Source organism: Phoca vitulina, unplaced genomic scaffold (genome assembly GCF_004348235.1).
Source record: "Phoca vitulina isolate PV1807 unplaced genomic scaffold, GSC_HSeal_1.0 scaffold16, whole genome shotgun sequence".
Lineage (NCBI taxonomy): Eukaryota > Metazoa > Chordata > Mammalia > Carnivora > Phocidae > Phoca > Phoca vitulina.
In genome coordinates this window covers 38,179,347-38,198,732 of record NW_022589719.1, presented here as the reverse complement: position 1 = coordinate 38,198,732, position 19,386 = coordinate 38,179,347, and the positions used below count along the sequence as shown (strand labels likewise).

At 62.4% G+C, this 19,386-nt stretch overlaps 3 protein-coding genes across 7 annotated transcripts in view; 2 read left to right on the top strand and 1 right to left on the bottom strand.

Annotated features, from left to right (window-relative positions):
* The window catches only part of PTDSS2 (phosphatidylserine synthase 2), a 26,721-nt gene extending 17,396 nt beyond the window's left edge, over positions 1–9,325 (top strand). The window contains exons 3-12 of one of the 2 annotated variants that reach the window (XM_032414634.1): positions 461–543; positions 4,153–4,220; positions 6,176–6,310; positions 6,840–6,890; positions 7,119–7,232; positions 7,571–7,689; positions 8,200–8,314; positions 8,388–8,533; positions 8,634–8,819; positions 8,987–9,325. In XM_032414634.1, the coding sequence (XP_032270525.1) occupies positions 461–543; positions 4,153–4,220; positions 6,176–6,310; positions 6,840–6,890; positions 7,119–7,232; positions 7,571–7,689; positions 8,200–8,314; positions 8,388–8,533; positions 8,634–8,819; positions 8,987–9,146 (1,177 nt within the window). In that variant the 3' untranslated portion in view covers positions 9,147–9,325. The remainder of the gene's footprint in view (positions 1–460; positions 544–4,152; positions 4,221–6,175; positions 6,311–6,839; positions 6,891–7,118; positions 7,233–7,570; positions 7,690–8,199; positions 8,315–8,387; positions 8,534–8,633; positions 8,820–8,986) is intronic. The other variant, XM_032414635.1, reaches the window with a different exon arrangement.
* A 719-nt stretch (positions 9,326–10,044) lies between these two features.
* RNH1 (ribonuclease/angiogenin inhibitor 1) overlaps positions 10,045–19,386 on the bottom strand; it is a 12,896-nt gene continuing 3,554 nt past the window's right edge. For 2 of the 3 annotated variants that reach the window (XM_032414639.1, XM_032414637.1), the window contains exons 2-10: positions 16,056–16,161; positions 14,124–14,294; positions 13,474–13,644; positions 12,857–13,027; positions 12,597–12,767; positions 12,322–12,492; positions 11,867–12,037; positions 10,681–10,851; positions 10,062–10,215 (exon numbers count right to left, since the gene is read on the bottom strand). In XM_032414639.1, coding sequence (XP_032270530.1) covers positions 10,128–10,215; positions 10,681–10,851; positions 11,867–12,037; positions 12,322–12,492; positions 12,597–12,767; positions 12,857–13,027; positions 13,474–13,644; positions 14,124–14,294; positions 16,056–16,141 — 1,371 coding nt within the window. In that variant the 5' untranslated portion in view covers positions 16,142–16,161 and the 3' untranslated portion in view covers positions 10,062–10,127. Of the gene's footprint in view, positions 10,216–10,680; positions 10,852–11,866; positions 12,038–12,321; positions 12,493–12,596; positions 12,768–12,856; positions 13,028–13,473; positions 13,645–14,123; positions 14,295–16,055; positions 16,162–18,406; positions 18,504–19,386 lie in introns of those variants that run through there. The other variant, XM_032414636.1, reaches the window with a different exon arrangement.
* Positions 18,602–19,386, top strand: part of LOC116638551 (USP6 N-terminal-like protein) — a 22,240-nt gene continuing 21,455 nt past the window's right edge. Inside the window, exon 1 of one of the 2 annotated variants that reach the window (XM_032414644.1) lies at positions 18,602–19,310. The gene's annotated coding sequence lies outside the window, so the exon portion shown is untranslated. Of the gene's footprint in view, positions 19,370–19,386 lie in introns of both variants that reach the window. The other variant, XM_032414643.1, reaches the window with a different exon arrangement.

The window sequence follows — 19,386 nt, the reverse complement described above, 5'->3', positions numbered from 1 at the left end:
TTTTTTTTAAAGATTTTATTTATTTATTCATGAGAGACAGAGAGAGAGACAGAGGCAGAGGGAGAAGCAGGCTCCCCGCGGAGCAGGGAGCCCGATGCGGGACTCGATCCCAGGACCCTGGGATCATGACCTGAGCCGAAGGCAGAGGCTTAACCGACTGAGCCACCCAGGCGTCCCATGGGGTTTTAGGTGTTCTTTAAGTGGGAAGCACGTGCAGGAGCGGGGTACCACTGAGCAGCCTAACTAAGGCACAGCTCCCAACCGAGGGCCTTCTCCCAAGGGGGTGCTGTCTCCGGGCGGCACATGGGCTGTGGAGGCCGCGGTGTCGGCCCTCCCTGCCGCCCGGGCACCCACCTGTACCCCGAGGCCTCCTCCCGCTTTGCCCCACTGGGGTCCCTCCCACCCCGGCCCTCCCACCTGGGAGACGTGCACTGAGGGGCTGTCTGTTCTTTATTTGCAGAGGTATTGTGGCCAGTATTTTGGTTTTCTTATGTTTTGGAGTCACACAAGCTAAAGACGGGCCGTTTTCCAGACCTCATCCAGGTAACTTGTCCTTTCTTTGTCCGCGTGTGCCCACATGACAGTTCTGTCCTGAGCGGTCACTCCGCGTCCATTCTGCCGGGTGCGAATGTCCTGTCCTCCGTCTTCCCGGCCCCTCCCAGCCGGCCAGGGCACACTGTCATCAGCTGAGGAGGGTGAGGGTGGGTTCCTCTTGTCTCAGCCCTTCTCCCGTCTCTCTGCTCCTCACCCCGTCCTGCTCCTGTCCTTGTTCTTCTCTTCCCTTTCCACCCACTCTGTCTTAGGGGGCTTCTTCTGCAGAGCGAGGTGCCCCAGGACTGTCCACGGGGTCGGCGTGGGCCTGCCATTGAGGTGCTCGCCACGTGCCATCTGCGATGAGTCCTCCTGTCTCTGACCCCCAACCCCCAAATTAAAGGAGGAGTTCTAACAACCCCTTGAGCCTCGGAGCTGCAGAGCATTGCTCGGGCTGCCCCTGGTCCTGCCCTGAGTCCTGCCCCCCATCCTATCCCCCGTCCTGCCCCTTATCCTGTCCCTGATCCTGCCCCCCTGTCCTGGTCCTGCCCTCCTGTCCTGTCCCCGGTCCTCCCTTCTGGTCCTGCCCCCAGCCCCAGTGTGTTTAGGGCTCCAGCCTCGTTGAGGGGCCGCCTCCAAGGGCACAGTGCATTTTCCTGAGGTCTTACAGCTTAGTAACGTGTTTCTTTTCTGTATTAATAGGGGTGTGTATTCATTGTAGAATATTTGGAAAATACAAAAACTATTTTTAAATAGAAACAGAAGCTAATCACAGAAGATAACCACTGTTAAGTTTTAATGTGTTTTTATGAATACACACACAGACACAGAGCTTAAAAAATGTGATTCTCCTCTGTGTGGTTTTATATCATTTATTTCTCACTTCAGGTTAACATAAACATCTCCTTAGTAATTTTGTATTTGACAACTAGATATTTCACGGCTGCTTGTCTGGCCATCATTTGATATACGACAGTTTATTTACCAGTCCTGTATCATCGTATGCTGCAGCTTTCATAAAGCAGGCTGCAGTGAATTTCTGCACATGCGTCTGTGTGTATGTATCCAATCATTCATTGAACACCAAGCCCTGGCAGTGGAAGCCGCAGGCTGAATGGCGTGCGCATTGTAGGCCTGTGGTAGACATGACCGAACAGCCCTCTGGAGGCGGTCAGTGAGCACCATGGCTGTGAGCCGGGCCCCTGCCGGTCTTTCCAGCTGCTCTGCCCCCTCAGTGCCCGCTGGGGACGCTGATGCTGGGTGACCCCTGTGCGGCAGTGGGGAGGGGGCCCAGACCCCCAGCTTTCCGTCTGCTCAGTCATGGGCCTCCGGAGGGTCTGAACGCCCAGCCAGCAGAGAAGTGAGAGAACAGTTTAAAAGCCACCAAAAATCACAGCAAAAATCCAGGTGCGGTGAGTGCCTATTGGATTGGGAAGAGTCAGCAGTTCCAGGTGTGGCAAGTCCCTTGGGGGCGCTGGGTCCTGCCCGGGGGTCGGATGGCCGGTGGGTGGCTGCTTGGCCTCTGGACTTCTGGGAGACCCTGTGCTCTGTCCAGTGGGGGTGCCGGACACCCTCGTCTGAAAGACTCCCCTGTGGTTTCTGTGGGCTTCGTGAGCATTAACCCAGCCCCCCGCCCCCAGAAGGCAGTCTCGTAGCTGCGTTCTGAGTTCTGCTCCACCTTCCTTCCTTCCTTTCGGTTTGGTTGCTTGGTGTAAACTCTGTGTCCCTGCCAGTGTGTGGTTTGACGAATGTGGGGCTCCTGTTCTGGAGCACTTCTTCCCTAGCAGTCGGCAGAAGGCCTCGACTTCTCAGATCAGCACGCACTGGACATGAGTCCTGTCAGTCCTGTGCAGCATGCTGTGGGGAACAGTGGGAAGGGTCTTCTGGCCCCAGGAAGGAGGTGTCGCGGGGCTGCAGGACCCACTGTCTGGGAGGGGACTGGAATTGGCTGCAGTTCCCAAAAAAACTGACCGGTTGAAAAGGCACCCTTCTCGTAATAATTTTTATTCTCATCCGTGGCTCCCTCCAAACGCTGGAATAAGCAGAATATTGCCGGGGCTGCTGAGGCGGCTGGACTCAGTGCTTTTAGGGAGAAAGTAAGCGTGCCAGTGGGGCGGCTACTGAGAGAAACCAGCCTCAGGAGTCTCCCGGCGGCTCAAGGGAGACCCTGCGTGGGAATGTAGGAGGAGCACCTGCTGTGTATTTGGGGGTGGGTGGGCAGGTGGAGAGTGACGGGCGGTGGGAGATGGCTGGGTCCCTGACCAGGAGCAGTGGTCGGGGAGGAGACCGATTCCGGGTCAGAAGGTCCACAGGGAAGGGGCCGTCGCACGGTTGTGGGCTGAGCGCTCCGGGGGAAGGCGCCTGGAGTTGCTTTAAGCCAGGCCCTTTTAGCTCCCGCTGCAGCCCTTGACCAGGGGACCTTTCCAGGCATTTCCCAAAGTCAGGGGCAGTGACGCTAGTGTGTCACGTCCACTCTCTGTCCCGTGCCCCAGAAGTACTTGAGCAAACCGTCCTGAGAACTGACCTTCACGCCTCCCACCTACACCAGCCTGGGCTTTCAGGAGTCCTGGTGGCTGTTTCCCCCACAGGCAGATGAGGTGCAAGCCCCCGGGGGTGCTGGGTGGGCCCTGGAGCCCCGCGTGAGTGCCCCCGCCCCCACAGCCCGAGATGTCCGAGGCCGAGCGGGGTCTCTTCCATGTTTGCAAGCACCACCTTTTTTATTCAAGGGGAATGGGTTTTTAAAAGCAGGCTGGTGGTTTTTCTTTAAAGAGTCGTAAGTAAAGGGAAAGTAGATATCTTAGGTCTTTATTAGACAGGATTATCAAGATTTTCGGAAGGTGAAAGTTATCATTTGTGTCCTAGAATAGTTGTACGCACTCCCTCTCCTGTTACCTCCTCCCCGGGTGAGCAACTGAGCTTTCCGTGCCAAGCTGCGGAAACCAGGTGGTGGAGAGAGGGTGTCCTGGCTAATCAAAGGGATCTTGAGGGAGAAGTTTTTTTTTTCTCAGCTCTGTTGAGATTTGATTGACCCCTAACGTGTGGGTTTGGGGTGTACGAGGTGATTAGACACACGTGTGTATTGTCCACTGGCGGCCACAGCAAGGTGAACGCCTTGGTCGCCTCACAGACTTAGTCTTTCTGCGGGGAGAACGTGTGAGACCTGCCCGTCAGCAGCTTGGAAGTACTCGCCCCCAGCATGAGTGGTCCTGCTGAAATGGAGAGGTTTCCTGAGACAGGGTGCCACACCAGGTTCGGTTTATCCCAGGGATCCAGAGGTGGCCTAAGTCCAAAAACGTGTGTGTGTAATCCCTCACGTGAGCGCTAGAGGAAGGATGACGTTTCCTGCCCATTCACGGGAAAAACAGCGTACTGGGCTTAGTAGGCTTTCTTAACCTGATCAAAGGTATCCGAAGGTTCCTGCAGAATCGCTTAACGACGAAGGTCAGAAGCGTGCTAGTAAGCGGACAGGGGCGTGCCCGCCGGCCGCGGTGAGACCAGGCGGGAAAACCAGGCGGGAAGGAGGCACACCGCACAGGGCCGAGCTCACTTGTGAGTGCGACCGTGCGTGCTGCGCTCTCCCGCGGGGGCTCCGCCTGACGCCGGTGCTCTGTGTCTTTGTAGCTTACTGGAGGTTCTGGCTCTGCGTGAGTGTGGTCTACGAGCTGTTCCTCATCTTCATACTCTTCCAGGTAAGCGGCTTTTCTCGGTTGGAGGGTCTGGGAATGCAGGTGATGGTGTGGCCCCAGGTAAGTGAAAGGGTTTGAGAAGACTGCCCATCGGCCCCTCCGGAGCTTTGGCAGGAAGCAAGGCTGGACCCCAGCAGAAGTGGGCAGGGACTGCGAGGGGGGACCCTCCGGAAGGATCCAGGTGTGGAAGGGCTGTACCTGCCACAGCTCAGCAGGGTCTCCGCCCTGAGCGTGGAGCACTTTGAGGGCCCTGCCCAGACGGCCTCGGTTGGGGAGCGAGGACAAGGCCCAGTGGAACCGCCTGGCTCAGGTGCAGATCCCTGCTGGGCAGTCTGTCCTCTGAGCTGCCGGTGTTCCGGGCCCGAGGGGGGCCCAGCTCACCTGCTCCCACACAGCACTCAGCACTGCAGGTGGCCCTGGCCGTTCAGTCCCTCCGCGCGCATAGGGTGGTCAGGAGGGAGGTTGGAAACTCCTCACCTTAGTAAACCTTGGGTCAGGACTCCTGTTAACGTTCCTTGTTTTGCTTAATTCGGTGCACGTTTTGATGGTGATCTTCAGTTTACAGAGTACTTTATTCACAACCTCAAGCTATCGGTGGTGCTCACAGTTGATGCTCGTGCTGTAGTCAGATTTACTCCTTTAGGGTACGGTGCGAATGGTAACACCTGTGTGTGTTTGTAACCCCACGTGGAGGACCCTGCGGTAGCTTGAGTCACCCATCCCTGTCTCCCCTAGAGCCACTGACCTGCTCTCCCTCCACCACCTGGGCCCCTGAAGGGCGTCCGGGCTCTGTGCCTCTTTCCCGCTGAGTGGGGTGGCCAGCGACATCGGCACTGTCCTTGAGTGGGGCTGCTGGCGACAGGCTTTCGTGTGCACCTGAGCATGATTGTGGGCCTGCCGTGTCCCACGCATGTCACTTGTCAGGAGCGGCCAGACTGCTCCCACCCCACCTGCACTCGTCAGGATCTTTATCGTGGCCGCTCTTGGTGGTGTGTCCTGGCGTCTCCTGCTTCTGTTTGCGTTTCTGGAATGCCCTCTCTGGTGAAGCGCCCACGCTCTGGGGCGCCCCCATGGGGTGCTCGGCCTTCAGAGGCTCCTCACCTGTGCACAGGTTTCACCTGTCGTGGGGCCTGCGGGTCTGGCTCCTGCTGACCCGCTCTCCTGATGCACGGACACAGCAGTGTCCAGCCTCAGATCCAGTGGTTACCGAACCACACGGGGTGATTTCAGTTGTTAGTGATGTTCCTGTCCGAGGGTCACTTCCAAAGACCCCAGGCGGGGACAGGGTCGCGTCGCAGGACAAGGCAGTGCGCCCGTGCAGCGCGGGTGGCCTTGGTCACGTGACACACGCAGACCTGCGTGTCTTCTGCCCATCGGCCACGCATATCTGTCACCCCCCTTACCCTCTTCCCTGCTTCGTCCCTTGGCTGGTACTTGGGGCAGGAGTGAGGGGACAGGGTCCTGACAGCAGGTGTCCTGGGGCCCCTCCCTGTGGACTGGAGGCCCCAGCTGCTGGCTGGAGAGGGCCCGAGGGAGGGCGAAGCCTGGGCCTGCTGGCAGGGCAGCCTCTGTCCATGCGACCCTGGAAGTCTCCTCAGTGCTAAGGCCAGAAGGAGCGATTTGCTAGGGTACGTGTCCGTGTCTGGGAAGGCTGTCCTGATGTCGTGCTCCTTCCGTGAGGGGACGTGGAGAGGTGAGGCGGCAAGACGACTGACCTGAGCCTTCGCCCTGTGGCCCACCCGTGTCCCCACATGGGGGGCGTGGGGCATCACCTTGCAGTCTGCTCAGCCCTGTGTTTGGGTGACAGCAGTAGAGACAGGGTGTTTGCCCCCACTCGGTGGGGGTGCCTTCCACAGCCCCCAGGCCTACACATGGCTCGAGGTTTCAGGAGTTTAGCCGCGCTCTCCCATCACCACCAGCAGCGTCTGGCCCCACTAACCAGGGCGCTCGCCTTGCAGACTGTCCAGGACGGCCGCCAGTTTCTGAAGTACGTGGACCCCAGGCTGGGCGTCCCACTGCCCGAGAGGGACTACGGGGGAAACTGTCTCATCTATGATGCGCACAATGAGAGCGACCCCTTCCACAACGTCTGGGTATGGGTGGGCCCGAGGGGCCCAGTGCTCAGGGTGGGGCCCGGAGTCCATGCTTAACAAGCTCCCAGGTGCTGACCTGTCCTAGGTGTTTCTGGAACCCCAGTCATTCTGCAGATCGGATGGGGTGGGGGTGGCGTGGGCCCTGGCAGGGGCTGGCCTCCCTCCTGCTTGACCAGGGGCTCCCTTCAGCTCAGCCCACTTGGAGCAGGGGAGGGGGACCCAGGGGCCGTGCAGCCCACATGTGGGGGCCCTGTCCCAGCTCACCGGGGTGTGGGTCCCTGCCTTCCAGCCTGGAGACTTCGTCTCGGCCCAACCCGCGTGCTTCACTGAGGGGCCCACTGATGGGGGCACCTGCTCTCCTCGGTGGTCAGGGCATGCTGCCTGCTTGTGCACAGGACCCTAGCTTTGTCCCCCCGGTCCAGCTGGCGCTGCTCAGAAAGGCGGAGACCGTCCCAGCAGTCCTGGTGTGGGTGGGCGCCGGGCCCGGGGTGCACGCGGGCTGTACACGAGGCTGCTGTCCTACCCCCAGGACAAGCTGGACGGCTTTGTGCCTGCGCACTTCCTTGGCTGGTACCTGAAGGTAAGACGACCTCGTCAGGACACCCTGGGTCTGTCCTGTGTTCCCGGGCCGTTGCCTCGCCACGTGCTGACGTCGAGAGTACTGGAGTGTGGTGGGCGGGGGCCTGGGGCCGTGGCCCCGACCTGTGCTGGTCCTCGGTGTCACGGTCTCCAGCCAGCGCCTCCCCCTGCTCGGGAGGGCGCTGGGGGTGTCTCCCCTGGAGGGTCTGACGCTCTGCCACGCCCTCAGACCCTGATGATCCGTGACTGGTGGATGTGCACGATCGTGAGCGTCATGTTCGAGTTCCTCGAGTACAGCCTAGAGCACCAGCTGCCCAACTTCAGCGAGTGCTGGTGGGACCACGTAGGTGCCTGGGGGGTGGGATCACGTAGGTGCCCGGGGGGTGGGATCACGTAGGTGCCCGGGGGTCGAACTTCAGCGAGTGCTGGTGGGACCACGTAGGTGCCCGGGGGGTGGGATCATGTAGGTGCCCGGGGGTCGGACTTCAGCGAGTGCTGGTGGGACCACGTAGGTGCCCGGGGGTCGGACTTCAGCGAGTGCTGGTGGGATCACGTAGGTGCCCAGGGGTCGGACTTCAGCGAGTGCTGGTGGGACCACGTAGGTGCCTGGGGGTCGCCGGGCGCAGAGGCCCTCAGGGGGCAGCACGGGGCGCTCACCTCCTCCCTGGTTCCTGCCCCCAGTGGATCATGGACGTGCTTGTCTGCAACGGGCTGGGCATATACTGCGGCATGAAGACCCTCGAGTGGCTGTCTCTGAAGACGTACAAGTGGCAGGGCCTCTGGAACATTCCAACCTACAAGTGCGTCCTCTCGAGCTGCCGCCCTGCTCCGTGGGGGCCAGGGCATCCCCGTGGGGCCTGGGGGTGCCGCTAGTGCACCTTTCTGGGGGGGTGCAGACAATGGACCAGGATTTTGCCCGCTTCCTCTGTGCACGGGAGCATGCGCACACGCGCGCACACACACCCCCGCCAGGGCCCTCGTGGTGGCCAGGAAGTGGGCCTGAGCACCACCCTGTCCAATCAGCTCCTCTTCATCCTCTCCCGGCCCTTCTCGGAGGTCTCCGGGTCACCCCTCTGGGGCTGTCCTCCTTACATCGTACGGGCACTCGGTCATGTTTACTTCGAGATTTGAAGCAGCAGTCCCGGAAAGGGCACTGGGGAGTGGGGTCTCGCCGCCCATGCATTGTGGGTGCTTGGGGCGGAGGGGGTGGTGGCAGCACAGGGAGTGAGCGGCCCCTGGGCTCAGAGCACCTGGCATGGCTGCCTGGTGGGGCCGGGGCACCCCAGGGTGACCGGCACGTGTGCTCCCAGGGGCAAGATGAAGAGGATCGCCTTCCAGTTCACGCCCTACAGCTGGGTCCGCTTCGAGTGGAAGCCCGCCTCCAGCCTGCGCCGCTGGCTGGCCGTGTGTGGCATCATCCTGGTGGTAAGGCTGGCCAGTCTCATGGGCGTGCCTGCTGGGCGGCCCGGCTCGCCACCCACCCTCCCGTGTCCCCCAGTTTCTGTTGGCAGAACTGAACACGTTCTACCTGAAGTTCGTGCTGTGGCTGCCCCCGGAGCACTACCTGGTCCTCCTGCGGCTGGTGTTCTTCGTGAATGTGGGCGGTGTGGCCATGCGGGAGATCTACGACTTCATGGATGACCCGTGAGGGCCCAGGGTGGGTGGGGCAGGCCTGGGCACGCTTGGCATTGCCACCCCTGGGGCACAGCCGCGGCACCCTCAGCCGAGTGCCCTCCCCCCACAGGAAGCTCCACAAGAAGCTGGGCCAGCAGGCCTGGCTGGTGGCAGCCATCACGGCCACGGAGCTGCTCATCGTCGTGAAGTACGACCCGCATACGCTCACGCTGTCCCTGCCTTTCTACATCTCCCAGTGCTGGACGCTTGGCTCTGTGCTCGTGCTCACCTGGACCATCTGGCGCTTCTTCCTGCGGTGAGTGGTGTGGGCCTCAGCAGGCCATCGGCCGTCCCCTGGGCTGGGTCAACTGGTGTCTGGGTCTTGCGGTCCCTCCCTGTGACTGTGTGAGTGTCCCTGCGAGGGGCAGCTTTGCGGGACCTCCATGGGCCGCCTGGTGGTGACATGGCTCCCGCCGTCCCCAGGGACATCACCCTGAGGTACAAGGAGACTCGGCGGCAGAAGCAGCAGAGCAGGGGTGACCAGGACAGAGCCTTGGGCAACACAGAAGGACACCTGCGTGAGCCAGAAGACCCCCCAGGGCCTGTGGAGGCAGAGAGGGAGGGGGTGCCGGCCCCAAACTGATGCACCCCATGATTGCCTGGAGCCTTCCAACAGGCCTCGGCCCTTATGGTTTTATCACACTTTCTCCCGTGCGCACGGTGGGGCTCTGCGGGGTGGGGGCCGAAGGGTGGCCCTTGTCCTGGTCATGTGTGGTGTGTGCACGCGTGAACACAGTGTATATGGGTGTGGACACGTGTGCTCCATGTCCCTGAGGCTTCTCTGGGGCTGACAGGTGTGGCTGGGCTTGCCCTGGGCAGCCGGTCTCCTCCCCTTTCTGCACCTTCAGCCCGCCGGCCCCTGGGCTGCACCAGGCCCTCAGCACCAGACGGCCCGGCCCTGCACAGGCGTCGCGGTGCCTTTCTCTGCTCCCTGGGCCCCCGGCCACTCGAGGCCATGGGTGTCCGTGCCCTGGCAGCACATGTGAAGGACACCCCGTGATGGCTAAGAAGGGGCAGGTCTGAGCAGGCAGCCCTGAGCCATTTCCCAGGGAGGCTTCATCTGACCCCACAAACGTAAGAGTGGGAACGGGGCCAGAGGTCACCGGACTGGTCCCTTGAGGACCCTGTGCCTGAGGTGGGGAGGAAGGGTTGAGGGTCATCTTCATGAGCAACCAGAACAAGTAAAGCAGCGATGAAGGTCTGCAGCAGTGTGTCCTCCTCACTGGCTCCCAGCCTCTGCTCCACTCTGCGCCCAACGCAAGGGTTGCCCAGAGGGGCGGGGGAGGGGGTGCGGTCAGGGCAAGTGCTGGCATCTGTGCAGACGGACAGCCCCGGGTGCTGCATCTGGCGGGGGGTGCATGCACGTAGCCGGAGAGCCCTCCTGAAGACACACCTGGGATGCCGTGCCTGGTGGGGACCCCACAGAAAGGACAAGCACCCCTCTTGCCAAAACAAGTGCTTTAATAAAGTCTCTAAAACTTTCTTGCAGAAGCGAGTTATTAGAGCGTTTCTCTTCGTTCAAAGCTAGGACACCAGCGGGAGAGCCCCGGGGAGGGGCCGGGTTTCAGGAGATGATCCTCAGGCTGGGCTTGCGCCCCTCCAGAGCCCGCAGGCTGTTCTCGGTCTCCTCGCTCCAGTAGATGTCGTAGAGACTGCGCAGGGGGCCGGGGAGGGGGCGGGATGCGAGGTCAGGGCCGCCACCGCCCCCACACGCGCCACTCACAGCAGCTGCTTCCCCCCCCCCCCCCCCCCCCCCCGCCCCCCCCCCCCCCTCCCCGCGTCACTCACACCAGCTGCTCTGGCCCCGCCCGCACGCAGCACACTCACGAGCTGGTCCCCCCCTCGCCCACACGCGCCATTCACACCAGCTGCTTCCCCCCCTGCCCGTGCCATTCACACCAGCTGCTTCCCCCCCTGCCCGTGCCATTCACACCAGCTGCTTCCTCCCCCCCCACCCGCCTGCGCCACTCACACCAGCTGCTTCCCCCCCCTGCACGGGCCACTCACACCAGCTGCCCTCCCGCCCGCACACGCCAATCACATGAGCTGCCCACCCCCCACCCCCCCCCCCCCGTCACTCACACCAGCTGCTCCGCCCCCCTCCCCGCGGCACTCACACCAGCTGCTCCAGCGTGCAGCCCGGCTGCTCCACGCTCGCCATCAGCTGCAGGATGCCCTGGTCGTCCATGCAGTTGTTGCTGAGGTCCAGCTCCCGCAGGCTGCGATTGGCCAGCAGGAGGGAGGCCACGCTGGCGCAGCCACCATTGGCCACGTCGCAGTCCCCCAGGCTGGGTGGAGAGCAGGGCACAGGTCAGGACAAAAGGGTCCGCGCCAGGCCCATGCCACAGAACGCGGGGTGACAGCGATGTCCGCGCAACACAAGGTCCACAGTGTGCGGAGCCCCAGGGTCATGGCTGTTCCCAGACCTCAAGCTCGGGAGCTCATGGGGTTCCCACGGTGGCCCCGGCAGACGTCAACACCAAAGACAACAGGTGCGCACAGCTCCCCTCCACAGGCACAGTAGTTGGACTGGGCTAAGGCTGGCACACCTGGACTTAGGGCCACAACCTCCCTGGGCAGACGGGGGGTGGGGGGGCACCAGAGAGCCTCATCCGAGCCCTTGCTTCCTCACCACTGTGTGCTGGGAGCTGGCTGGGTGGGTGGGAGCTGCCGAGGCGGCAAGCAGAGGCCAAAGGCGGAGGGATGCAGGTACGGGGTGCACAGAGGGTAGGGGCCTCCAGAGTGAGGACAACGGAGAAGGGCAGGCTCAGGGCCGCTGCCTGCGCCCTGACCCTCCACCTGCACCCACGCCCCACGCAGCATGGCCAGGCGTCCCCAGAAACAGCAGTGAGAAGCAGAGACCAAGACGCAGAAAACAAAAACAAAACAGTGACAGCAGAAACGAACGGCTGAGGCGGCGGGCTGCGAGCCGTAAGAACAGAAACTCAGGAGGAAAGAGAACGGTGCGTCAGGCCACCGGGCCCTGAGACCCAGCAGTGGGTTCCTGAGGGCTCCACAAGTAAAAACGAGGTGAGGAAATCCCTCAAAGGCACACCACGTTAGTGCAACCAAGCGTCCAGCCCAGTAAAGGAACCAGGACCCACACGAGGCGAAGAACACGGGCCTGCAGGACCCAGCAGAGCAGCGGGCAGCAGAGACCAGCGGGCGAGTTCTGGGAAGTACTAGGGATGGCAGGAGGAGAGGGGGGTCCTGGGAGGTGCCCCCGCACGGACCCGGCAGACTGAGCGCCCAGCCAGCATGGTGCCGCCCCGCACACACGTGCCGTCCCTCGGGCACGCTCACCAGAGCACCTGCAGCGTGGTGCCAGGCTGACCCAGGCCCTGGCAGAGCTCCTGGAGGCCAGAGTCCCCCAGCTTGTTGTTACTCAGCTGAAGCTCCACGAGGTGCTTGTTTTGGGTCAGCATCGTGCCGAAGTGCTGGCAGCTCGCGGCCGTAAAGCTGCAGGACTTCACCCTGGGCGAGACAGACAGGACCGGGGCCTGACTGGGGCCCACACCTCTGGGGTGCTCTCGGAGGCCCCTGTGGACCTGAGCATGAACCCCCAACCCCTGCCCTCCAAAGACACCCAGCACCCCCCCACCCCTTTGCAGAGGCACCTGCATCTCGAAGGCCCCGCACCCCCGACTTGCCCTCAGGCACCGAAGCTGCCCTGGCCCCGGGCCTCGGGGCCCCAGCAGCACCCGCGTCCACGGGCTGCCCTCGGGCCCCCCGCTGGCCACCGCCCGGAGCGCGCTCACCACAGGGACTGCAGCCGGCAGCCGGGCTCCCGCAGGCTGTCACAGAGCAGCCGGGCCCCCTCGTCCCCCAGCGCGTTGCCCGCCAGGCTCATCTCCTTCAGGCTCTCCTTGGCCCCGAGGACGCGGCACAGGTCTCTGCAGCCCGCGGTGGTGATGTCACACTCCCAGAGCCTGGGGGCCGGGGACGCGTCACCACAGGGCCCCCCGAGGCGACACGGCCGACGACCTCAGACACCCCCCAGCTGCCCGCCGAGCCAGGGCGGGCGCTGACTCACCACAGGACCCTGATCTGGCAGCTGGGCTGAAGCAGGCTGGCGCACAGCGTGGCGATGCCCTGGTCGCCCAGCTTGTTGTCACCCAGGTCCAGCTCCTGCAGCGAGGGCTTGGAGGCCAGGACCCCACACAGGTCCTCACAGCTGGCCGCCGTGAGGCCGCAGTTCTCCAGCCTGGAGGCACAGGAGGGCCGGCTGGGCGGGGGAGCCCCTGCGCGCCCCCCACCCGGCCGCGGACCCCCCCAGGCAGGCCCAGCGCTTACTTGAGCGCCTCCAGCTGGCAGGCGGAGTCCGCCAGGCCCCGGCACAGCAGCCGCACGCCAGCCTCACCGACCTCGTTGTTGCTCACCGCCAGCTCCCGGAAGCGCCGCTTGGCCCTGAGCGCCGAGGCCAGGGCCTCACAGCTGGCGGCCGTCAGGTGGCAGTACTCTAGCCTGGGGGTGGGCGGGAGTCAGGACCTCCGCCGGCCTCCCCTCGTGCCCCGGGCTGCAGGGCCCGTGAGACTGGAGGGCTGCTGGGCAGGGACAGCGCAGCAGTAGCTAAGGGGCCACCTCCGGGGAGCGTGGGTGCTCCCAGCCTCCTGGAAGCCAGCCACTGACCACGAGCCCCACCCCACGCCTGGGATGCACCAGACCTGGGAGGAAGAGGCCGGACTCCCCTCCTCCATCGCTGAGCCCATCGGCTCTTGATGTGGGGTTAGAGGCCAGCTCTCAGCTCTGGGCCACGGCCCCAGCATCACACAGGACGAGGATCTGCAGGTCTGTGCGAGCCCCTTCCTGAAAGCTCCCCGCAGCTAACGTGCTGGGGCAGGGGTCACCCAAAACCAGAGGGATGGGGGTGCAGGGCTAGGGGTGGCCGGGGTGGCCGATCACACACTCACTGAAGCTTCTCAAGGTGGCACAGGGGGTCCAGGAGTCCTCTGCACAGCAGCTGCAGGCCCGCATCCTCCAGCGGGTTGTCACTGAGCTGCAGCTCCCGCAGGGTGGGCAGGGAGCGCAGCACATCAGGTAGGACCCCACAGCCAGCCTTGGTTAGGCAGCAGTTCTGGAGGCTGGAGCACACCCAAGCTGGCCATCAGCAGGGTCCCCGTCAGCTGTGGCCCCCATGCAAACTGCCCTCTGTCCTCAGGAGCCCCCACCACCCCTGAATCCCAGGGGAGCCCACCAAGCTCGGCCTTGTAAAAGAGGGCTTGCTCCTCCCCCTCCGGACAGGGCTCTGGGGTCTCCGGGCCAAGGACAGAGAGCAGGAGGGGCTGCTCAGATGCACCGCAAGGCCCAGAGGAAGCTGAGCCATGAGCCCAGGAATGACAGGCAGGGCTGGCACGAGCACACCCCCCACAGGGGAACAGGGGCCTAGGACGAGGCAGGAAGGGACCCCACGCTCCAGGACCTTTGGCCCAGACACCTGCTGCTGCCTCCGGCCCACCCACAGCTGCCTGCAAGCCCCAGTTCCCTGCACTGTCCAAGTAGGTTCAGACCTGAGCCTAGGGCTGGGCAAGCACCTGGGACCACGTGGATCAGCCAGGCTCACCTGAGCTTCTGGATCTTGCAGGTGGGGCTCTGCAGGCCCTGGAGCACCAGGTGCACACCGGCATCACCCAGCTCGTTGGTGCGAAGGCTCAGCTCGGTCAGGGAGGGGTTGGCCTGGAGGGCAGAGCTGATATCCTTGCACCGCACCTCCGTGAGGCCACAGTCCTCCAGCCTGTGGAGGGGACATGTGGTCATTTCACACAGCAGGTCCTGGCCCATTAGTGGAACTCAACATGGGGGGGAGGTCACAACCAAGACATTTAAAAAATGAAACAGGGGGGCTCCTGGCTGGCTCAGTCAGAGGAGCATGTAACTCTTGATCTCAGGGTGGTGAGTTCAAGCCCCACACTGGACATAGAGATTACTTAAAAAAATAAATAAAAAAAGAAACCGAGAAGCGTATGGATCATCTCACGATGCTTTTGTTGCAGGCCCCGGAACATCCACAGATGCACGTCCGGGGCCCCGTGCTCTCTGCGCCTTCCTGTGGGGCACACTCAGCACATGAAAGCTCCTGTCAATCTCTAGAGAAAAACCAAACCAAGGAAGTGCTGGGAAAAGGACACAGCACCTCAGAGGGACACAACCGGAGGGGCTCACCAAGATGGGCATGCACAATGCTCACTGTAACCCAGGATCAAGGCTGCCACAATTAGGGAAACACCCAACAAATACAGGTGGGAGGAAAGCCACCTCTTGCTCACAAGAGAATGACAATAGATAAATGTGGAAGGAATGAAGAAATTAAAAATCCCAGTTAGGCAAAGGCCCAATAACAACTGTTCTGGCAAGATCCACCGATGAATGACAAAATCAGTAGGCAAAGGTTTGAGTGGTCTTAAGGCACCTCACCCAAAATATTTATCAATTACCAAGAGAAAACAGTGACTTTAGAGTGGAGAACAGGTGGTCATGGTGACCTTTAGGGGTGACCCCATGGTGCCATAGCAATCAACAGGATACAATATGCCAGGCAGACACCACAGCATTTCTGTGTATTCCCACGAAAAACCTGTGTCTCAGCCATGACATCTCCAGAGCCTGAGCAGACTCAAGAGTCAGATGACCAAGGACAAGGAGGAACAGAGGGACCATCACAGGGAAGGGGCCAAGGAGATGCGAAGTTAAATGCCTCAAGCGGGGTCCTGCACAGACCCGGGCACAGGGAAAGGACACAAGGGGAAGAACTGGTGACGTCCGAGTCCAGGCAGCCGTGGGGGGGCTCTTCGTTTTCCTGTCTAACTCTTTATAAACCTACAACTATCTCAAGTAAGTAAAAAAGAGAAAAAGTAAGCAGGTACTCATCTCCTGCTTATACACCCTGGGGAACCTGTGGGTTTGAGAAGCTCAACAACAAAACCCAGTCTTGACTCCCAGCAGGGGCAGTGGATGGGCAGCGAGCGCCTCCCACTCCCACAGGAAAGAGACAGGCTGCTCTGCCCACCTGCCCTCAGAGCCTCCAGGCCACCTCCTGCCCACCCAGCCTGAGCCAGGAAAGGTTTACATTTTTTTTTTTTTTAAAGATTTTATTTATTCATTTGAGACACAGAGATACAGAGAGAGAGAGCATGAGCAGGGAGAGAGGCAGAGGGAGAAGGAGAAGCAGGCTCCCTGCTGAGCCAGGAGCCCGATGTGGGGCTCGATCCCAGGACCCTGGAATCATGACCTGAGCCGAAGGCAGATGCTTAACCATCTGAGCCACCCAGGCGCCCCAAGGTTTACATTTTCAAATAGTGGGAAGAAAGTACAGTAACATCTCATGCCATGTGAAAATCATATAAAATTTACACTGTGAGTCCAGAATCCCAGTGCTCTCGGAGCACACCCAGCCCACTCGTGGGTGGTGGCCGAAGGCTGCAGAGCCACGGCAGTGAGGTGGAGAGCCTGCCTGCTAACCCCCGCACGCACGCACACCAGCAGGGCTGTTCTCTACCTGACCACCTCGTACTGCTGGATCAGAGGCAGGAGCTCCGTCCACCGGGCATCACTCAGCTGCTGACACTGGATGTCGAGATTCATGGTTCGAGGCGAAGTGTTTTCTAGATAGAAGGCAGAGGGGGGAGAACATCTTAGCCAAACTCTCTCAACGTTTGATAGGCCAGAGAGCCAGAAGACGGAAGAAAGTCCTAATAGGACCCCCGGGGTGGGGGTGGGGGGGTTGATGTTTCAGAAGCCACAGCCTCTCCCTGGCCAGTGCCCTTCTCCACCTCAGCCTCCAGGAGCAAAAATGGGGGCAAGCAAGGGGAGGCTGCAGCCACTGGGCTCCCCTGACCAAGGGCACCACAGACCACAGAGCTTGGGGACACAGCTGTGGGAATGGAGGCAGCCTCACCTCTCGGTCTCCTGCACTTAGCCTTTATGGGCCCCTCCTACCCAGGAGAGCCAGGACCAGTGCTGGCCATCTGAAGCCCCTTCCTCTCACTTGCCTGGGTGACACCACAGTGTAGAGACCCGAGCTAGTGGAGCACAAGGACCAGCAACCCGAGGACCTGGCCAGAGAGCCCCCCACCTGGCATTTGAGGAGCACGGACCTGAGCGGCTTGTGAGAACCCTAGGCCTCACCACCCTGAGGCAGCTGGGGGGGAGGACAGGTGCCTGTGGTGAGCTAACAGTTCTTCAAGGGGCACCAGCGACAGGTGCCTGGAGAGGGCTGAGGAGGTAAAGTGGGGACCCCAGGCCCACTGCCTGCACTCTGGGGGTGCACTCATGGGTGGCCACTCAGGGTGCCTATGTCCACAATCCCTTTCTGGGGGCTGGGAACTCCAAACAGGCCAGGACACATCCTCTGCCCCACCGTGGGTCAGCCCAGGCCCACAGAGAAATCAGGCAGGACTTTGGCAAGTGAGTCTTGCATGGGAGGTCACAGGCCCTGAAACACCTCACCAGGGACAGCACAGAGCTTGAAGAAATGATTAACTGTCTACCGATACCAGAGTTTTGGGTGGGCGCTGACTGCACTGGGATGTTCCTGAGGCCCTGAAGGTGGGGGCCAGCAGAAGAGAGCATCCTGCTGGGATGGAGACAGGGAAGGGAGCGGGTCTCGTTCAAGCGCAATCAGAAAGCCCAAGAAGGATTCACACCTGGAAATAATGCCATTCAGCTGCCCTTTAGAAAGGTCAGGACAAACAGGATGACTCAACCCCACGTGAGGCTCCTGGTCCTGTGAAACCCCAGTTTCCTAGAAATACTGCCTCGTTTGTGTTCCTGTTCCCGGCCGTGCCTAGCAGGGCCTGGCCTTGCTGAAGACATGAGGGCTCCCCGCCGGGACCCAGGCCAGTTCAGAGCCTACAGCCAGCCCGGGACTGCCAGTAAAGGTCTGAGTGCCAGCCAGCAGGCAAGATTCACGTGTGCACATCCTAACCGATGAGCCAGCCGAAAAGACCGAGGGCAGGAGGTCTCGGTAACTGGCCCTGTCACACGACCAACAAGAGGAGGAACCCAGAGTCCGCCCAGCCCACCGCCCCGGCCACGTGAGCAAAAACCAGACCCGCCCCAGCGGCGCCAAGGGTGTGGTCAGTAAATCCCCTCCTCAAGAATCCCTAGTCATCATCACTGGAGAAGGGGACTGGGAGGGGCGACGTCAGAGGGACCCTCTCTCCCAATCCAGCCTGACATCTGGGGGCTGGGCTCTCCCGAGGTGATCTGAGGTTAAGAACGAGAACCGGAAACCCGAACGGAGCAACTGAGCGCACCCCTCCCCCACCCCACGGCTTGACCAGACCCTGGGGGGACCTCGTGGTTGGTCCTTGGGACTAGGGGGACACTTCTTAACCTCTATGGGTCACGGATCCCTTCGAGAACCCCATGAAAACTGGTAACGCCCCCCAAAGACGCCGTGTCTCACTGCTTCTCCCGGAATCAGGACCCCCACCAGCTGGGCTGCTCCCTAGGGTCCCAACAGGACACTTAGTGCTTTCACGTGTGAGAACGGGCCCGTCCGCAGGGCCGCGCCCAGGGGACAGGAGCAGGGGGCGGCGCCCTCGGCCTGGGCCCACCGGGCCGAGCTGGAAGACAGGAGCGCGTCCCGGGCCCACTGAGCCCCCAGCCAGGCGGCCCCGACGCCGCGGTTACCTGCGCGAGGCGCGGGGGGCGGCCAGGGGTGCGCCGGGGTCCGCGCGAGACCGCCCGGGGCCGTCACCGCCCTCCGCGCGCACCGCAGGCTGCGCATGTGTCCCAGGCCCGCGCGGAGTCACTGCGAGGAAGCGTCCGGTCGCGCCTGGCGCGCAGGGACCCCCAGCCCCCGCCCCACGCCGCTTCCCCGCACCCCGGCACTGCGCAACTCACCTGCGGCCGAGCCTCCGCTTCCGCCGGGGCCCGGGGTGCGGTCCGCCCCACGTCCCGGGGCGGGGCCACGCGCTGGGGCGGGCCGCAGGCGGGGCGATGGGCCTGGCGCGACCCACGCACAGGAGCGGGGCGGCCCACGCAGAGGAGCGGGGCGGCCCACGCAGAGGAGCGGCGCGGCCCACGCAGAGGAGCGGGGCGGCCCACGCAGAGGAGCGGCGCGGCCCACGCAGAGGAGCGGCGCGACCCACGCACAGGAGCGGGGCGGCCCACGCAGAGGAGCGGCGCGGCCCACGCAGAGGAGCGGGGCGGCCCACGCAGAGGAGCGGCGCGGCCCACGCAGAGGAGCGGGGCGGCCCACGCACAGGAGCGGGGCGGCCCGCCGCGCCCCCCGCCCCCGGTCCTCCCCCAGGGCGCGTTGGCCGCACTCCCGGGCAGTGTGACTATTGGAGCAGCCGTCTTCGAAGCGGGTGCTCCGCCAGCAAATCTTAACTCAAGCACTTGCATTGCAGAAGAGAGAAAACCCGACTGCCAGGGCTCACCCGGCCACACCGGCGAGCACAACCATTACTGGCGGGGAGACCTCCGAGGGTCCCTTGTGAGGTGTTGTAAACATGCGGGACAAGACGCCCCGACGGGGCCTGGGAGCTTTCGGCATCGCGCTGCCGACTAGGTCACCTGTCCCGTGCGCACGGGCTGACGTCGTTTACTGACTTGTACGCTCGTTGTTAGAGCAGGGACGCTGGATGCGTTCCCATCACACGCGCATCCGCTACCTCAACAAGGCCTACCCAACACCTACGGACTGCCGGGCACTGTGCCCGGCGCTTGGGCTACGTTGGTGAGCAGAGCAGAGCGAAGGTCTCAGGCCCCACAGAGCTCACAGTCCAACGCATGAAATCAAAACGTAAATTAATAGCATTTAGACTGTGGAGAGTGCAAGGCGGAGGATAAGGCAGGATAAAAGTGAGTCAGGGCGGAGG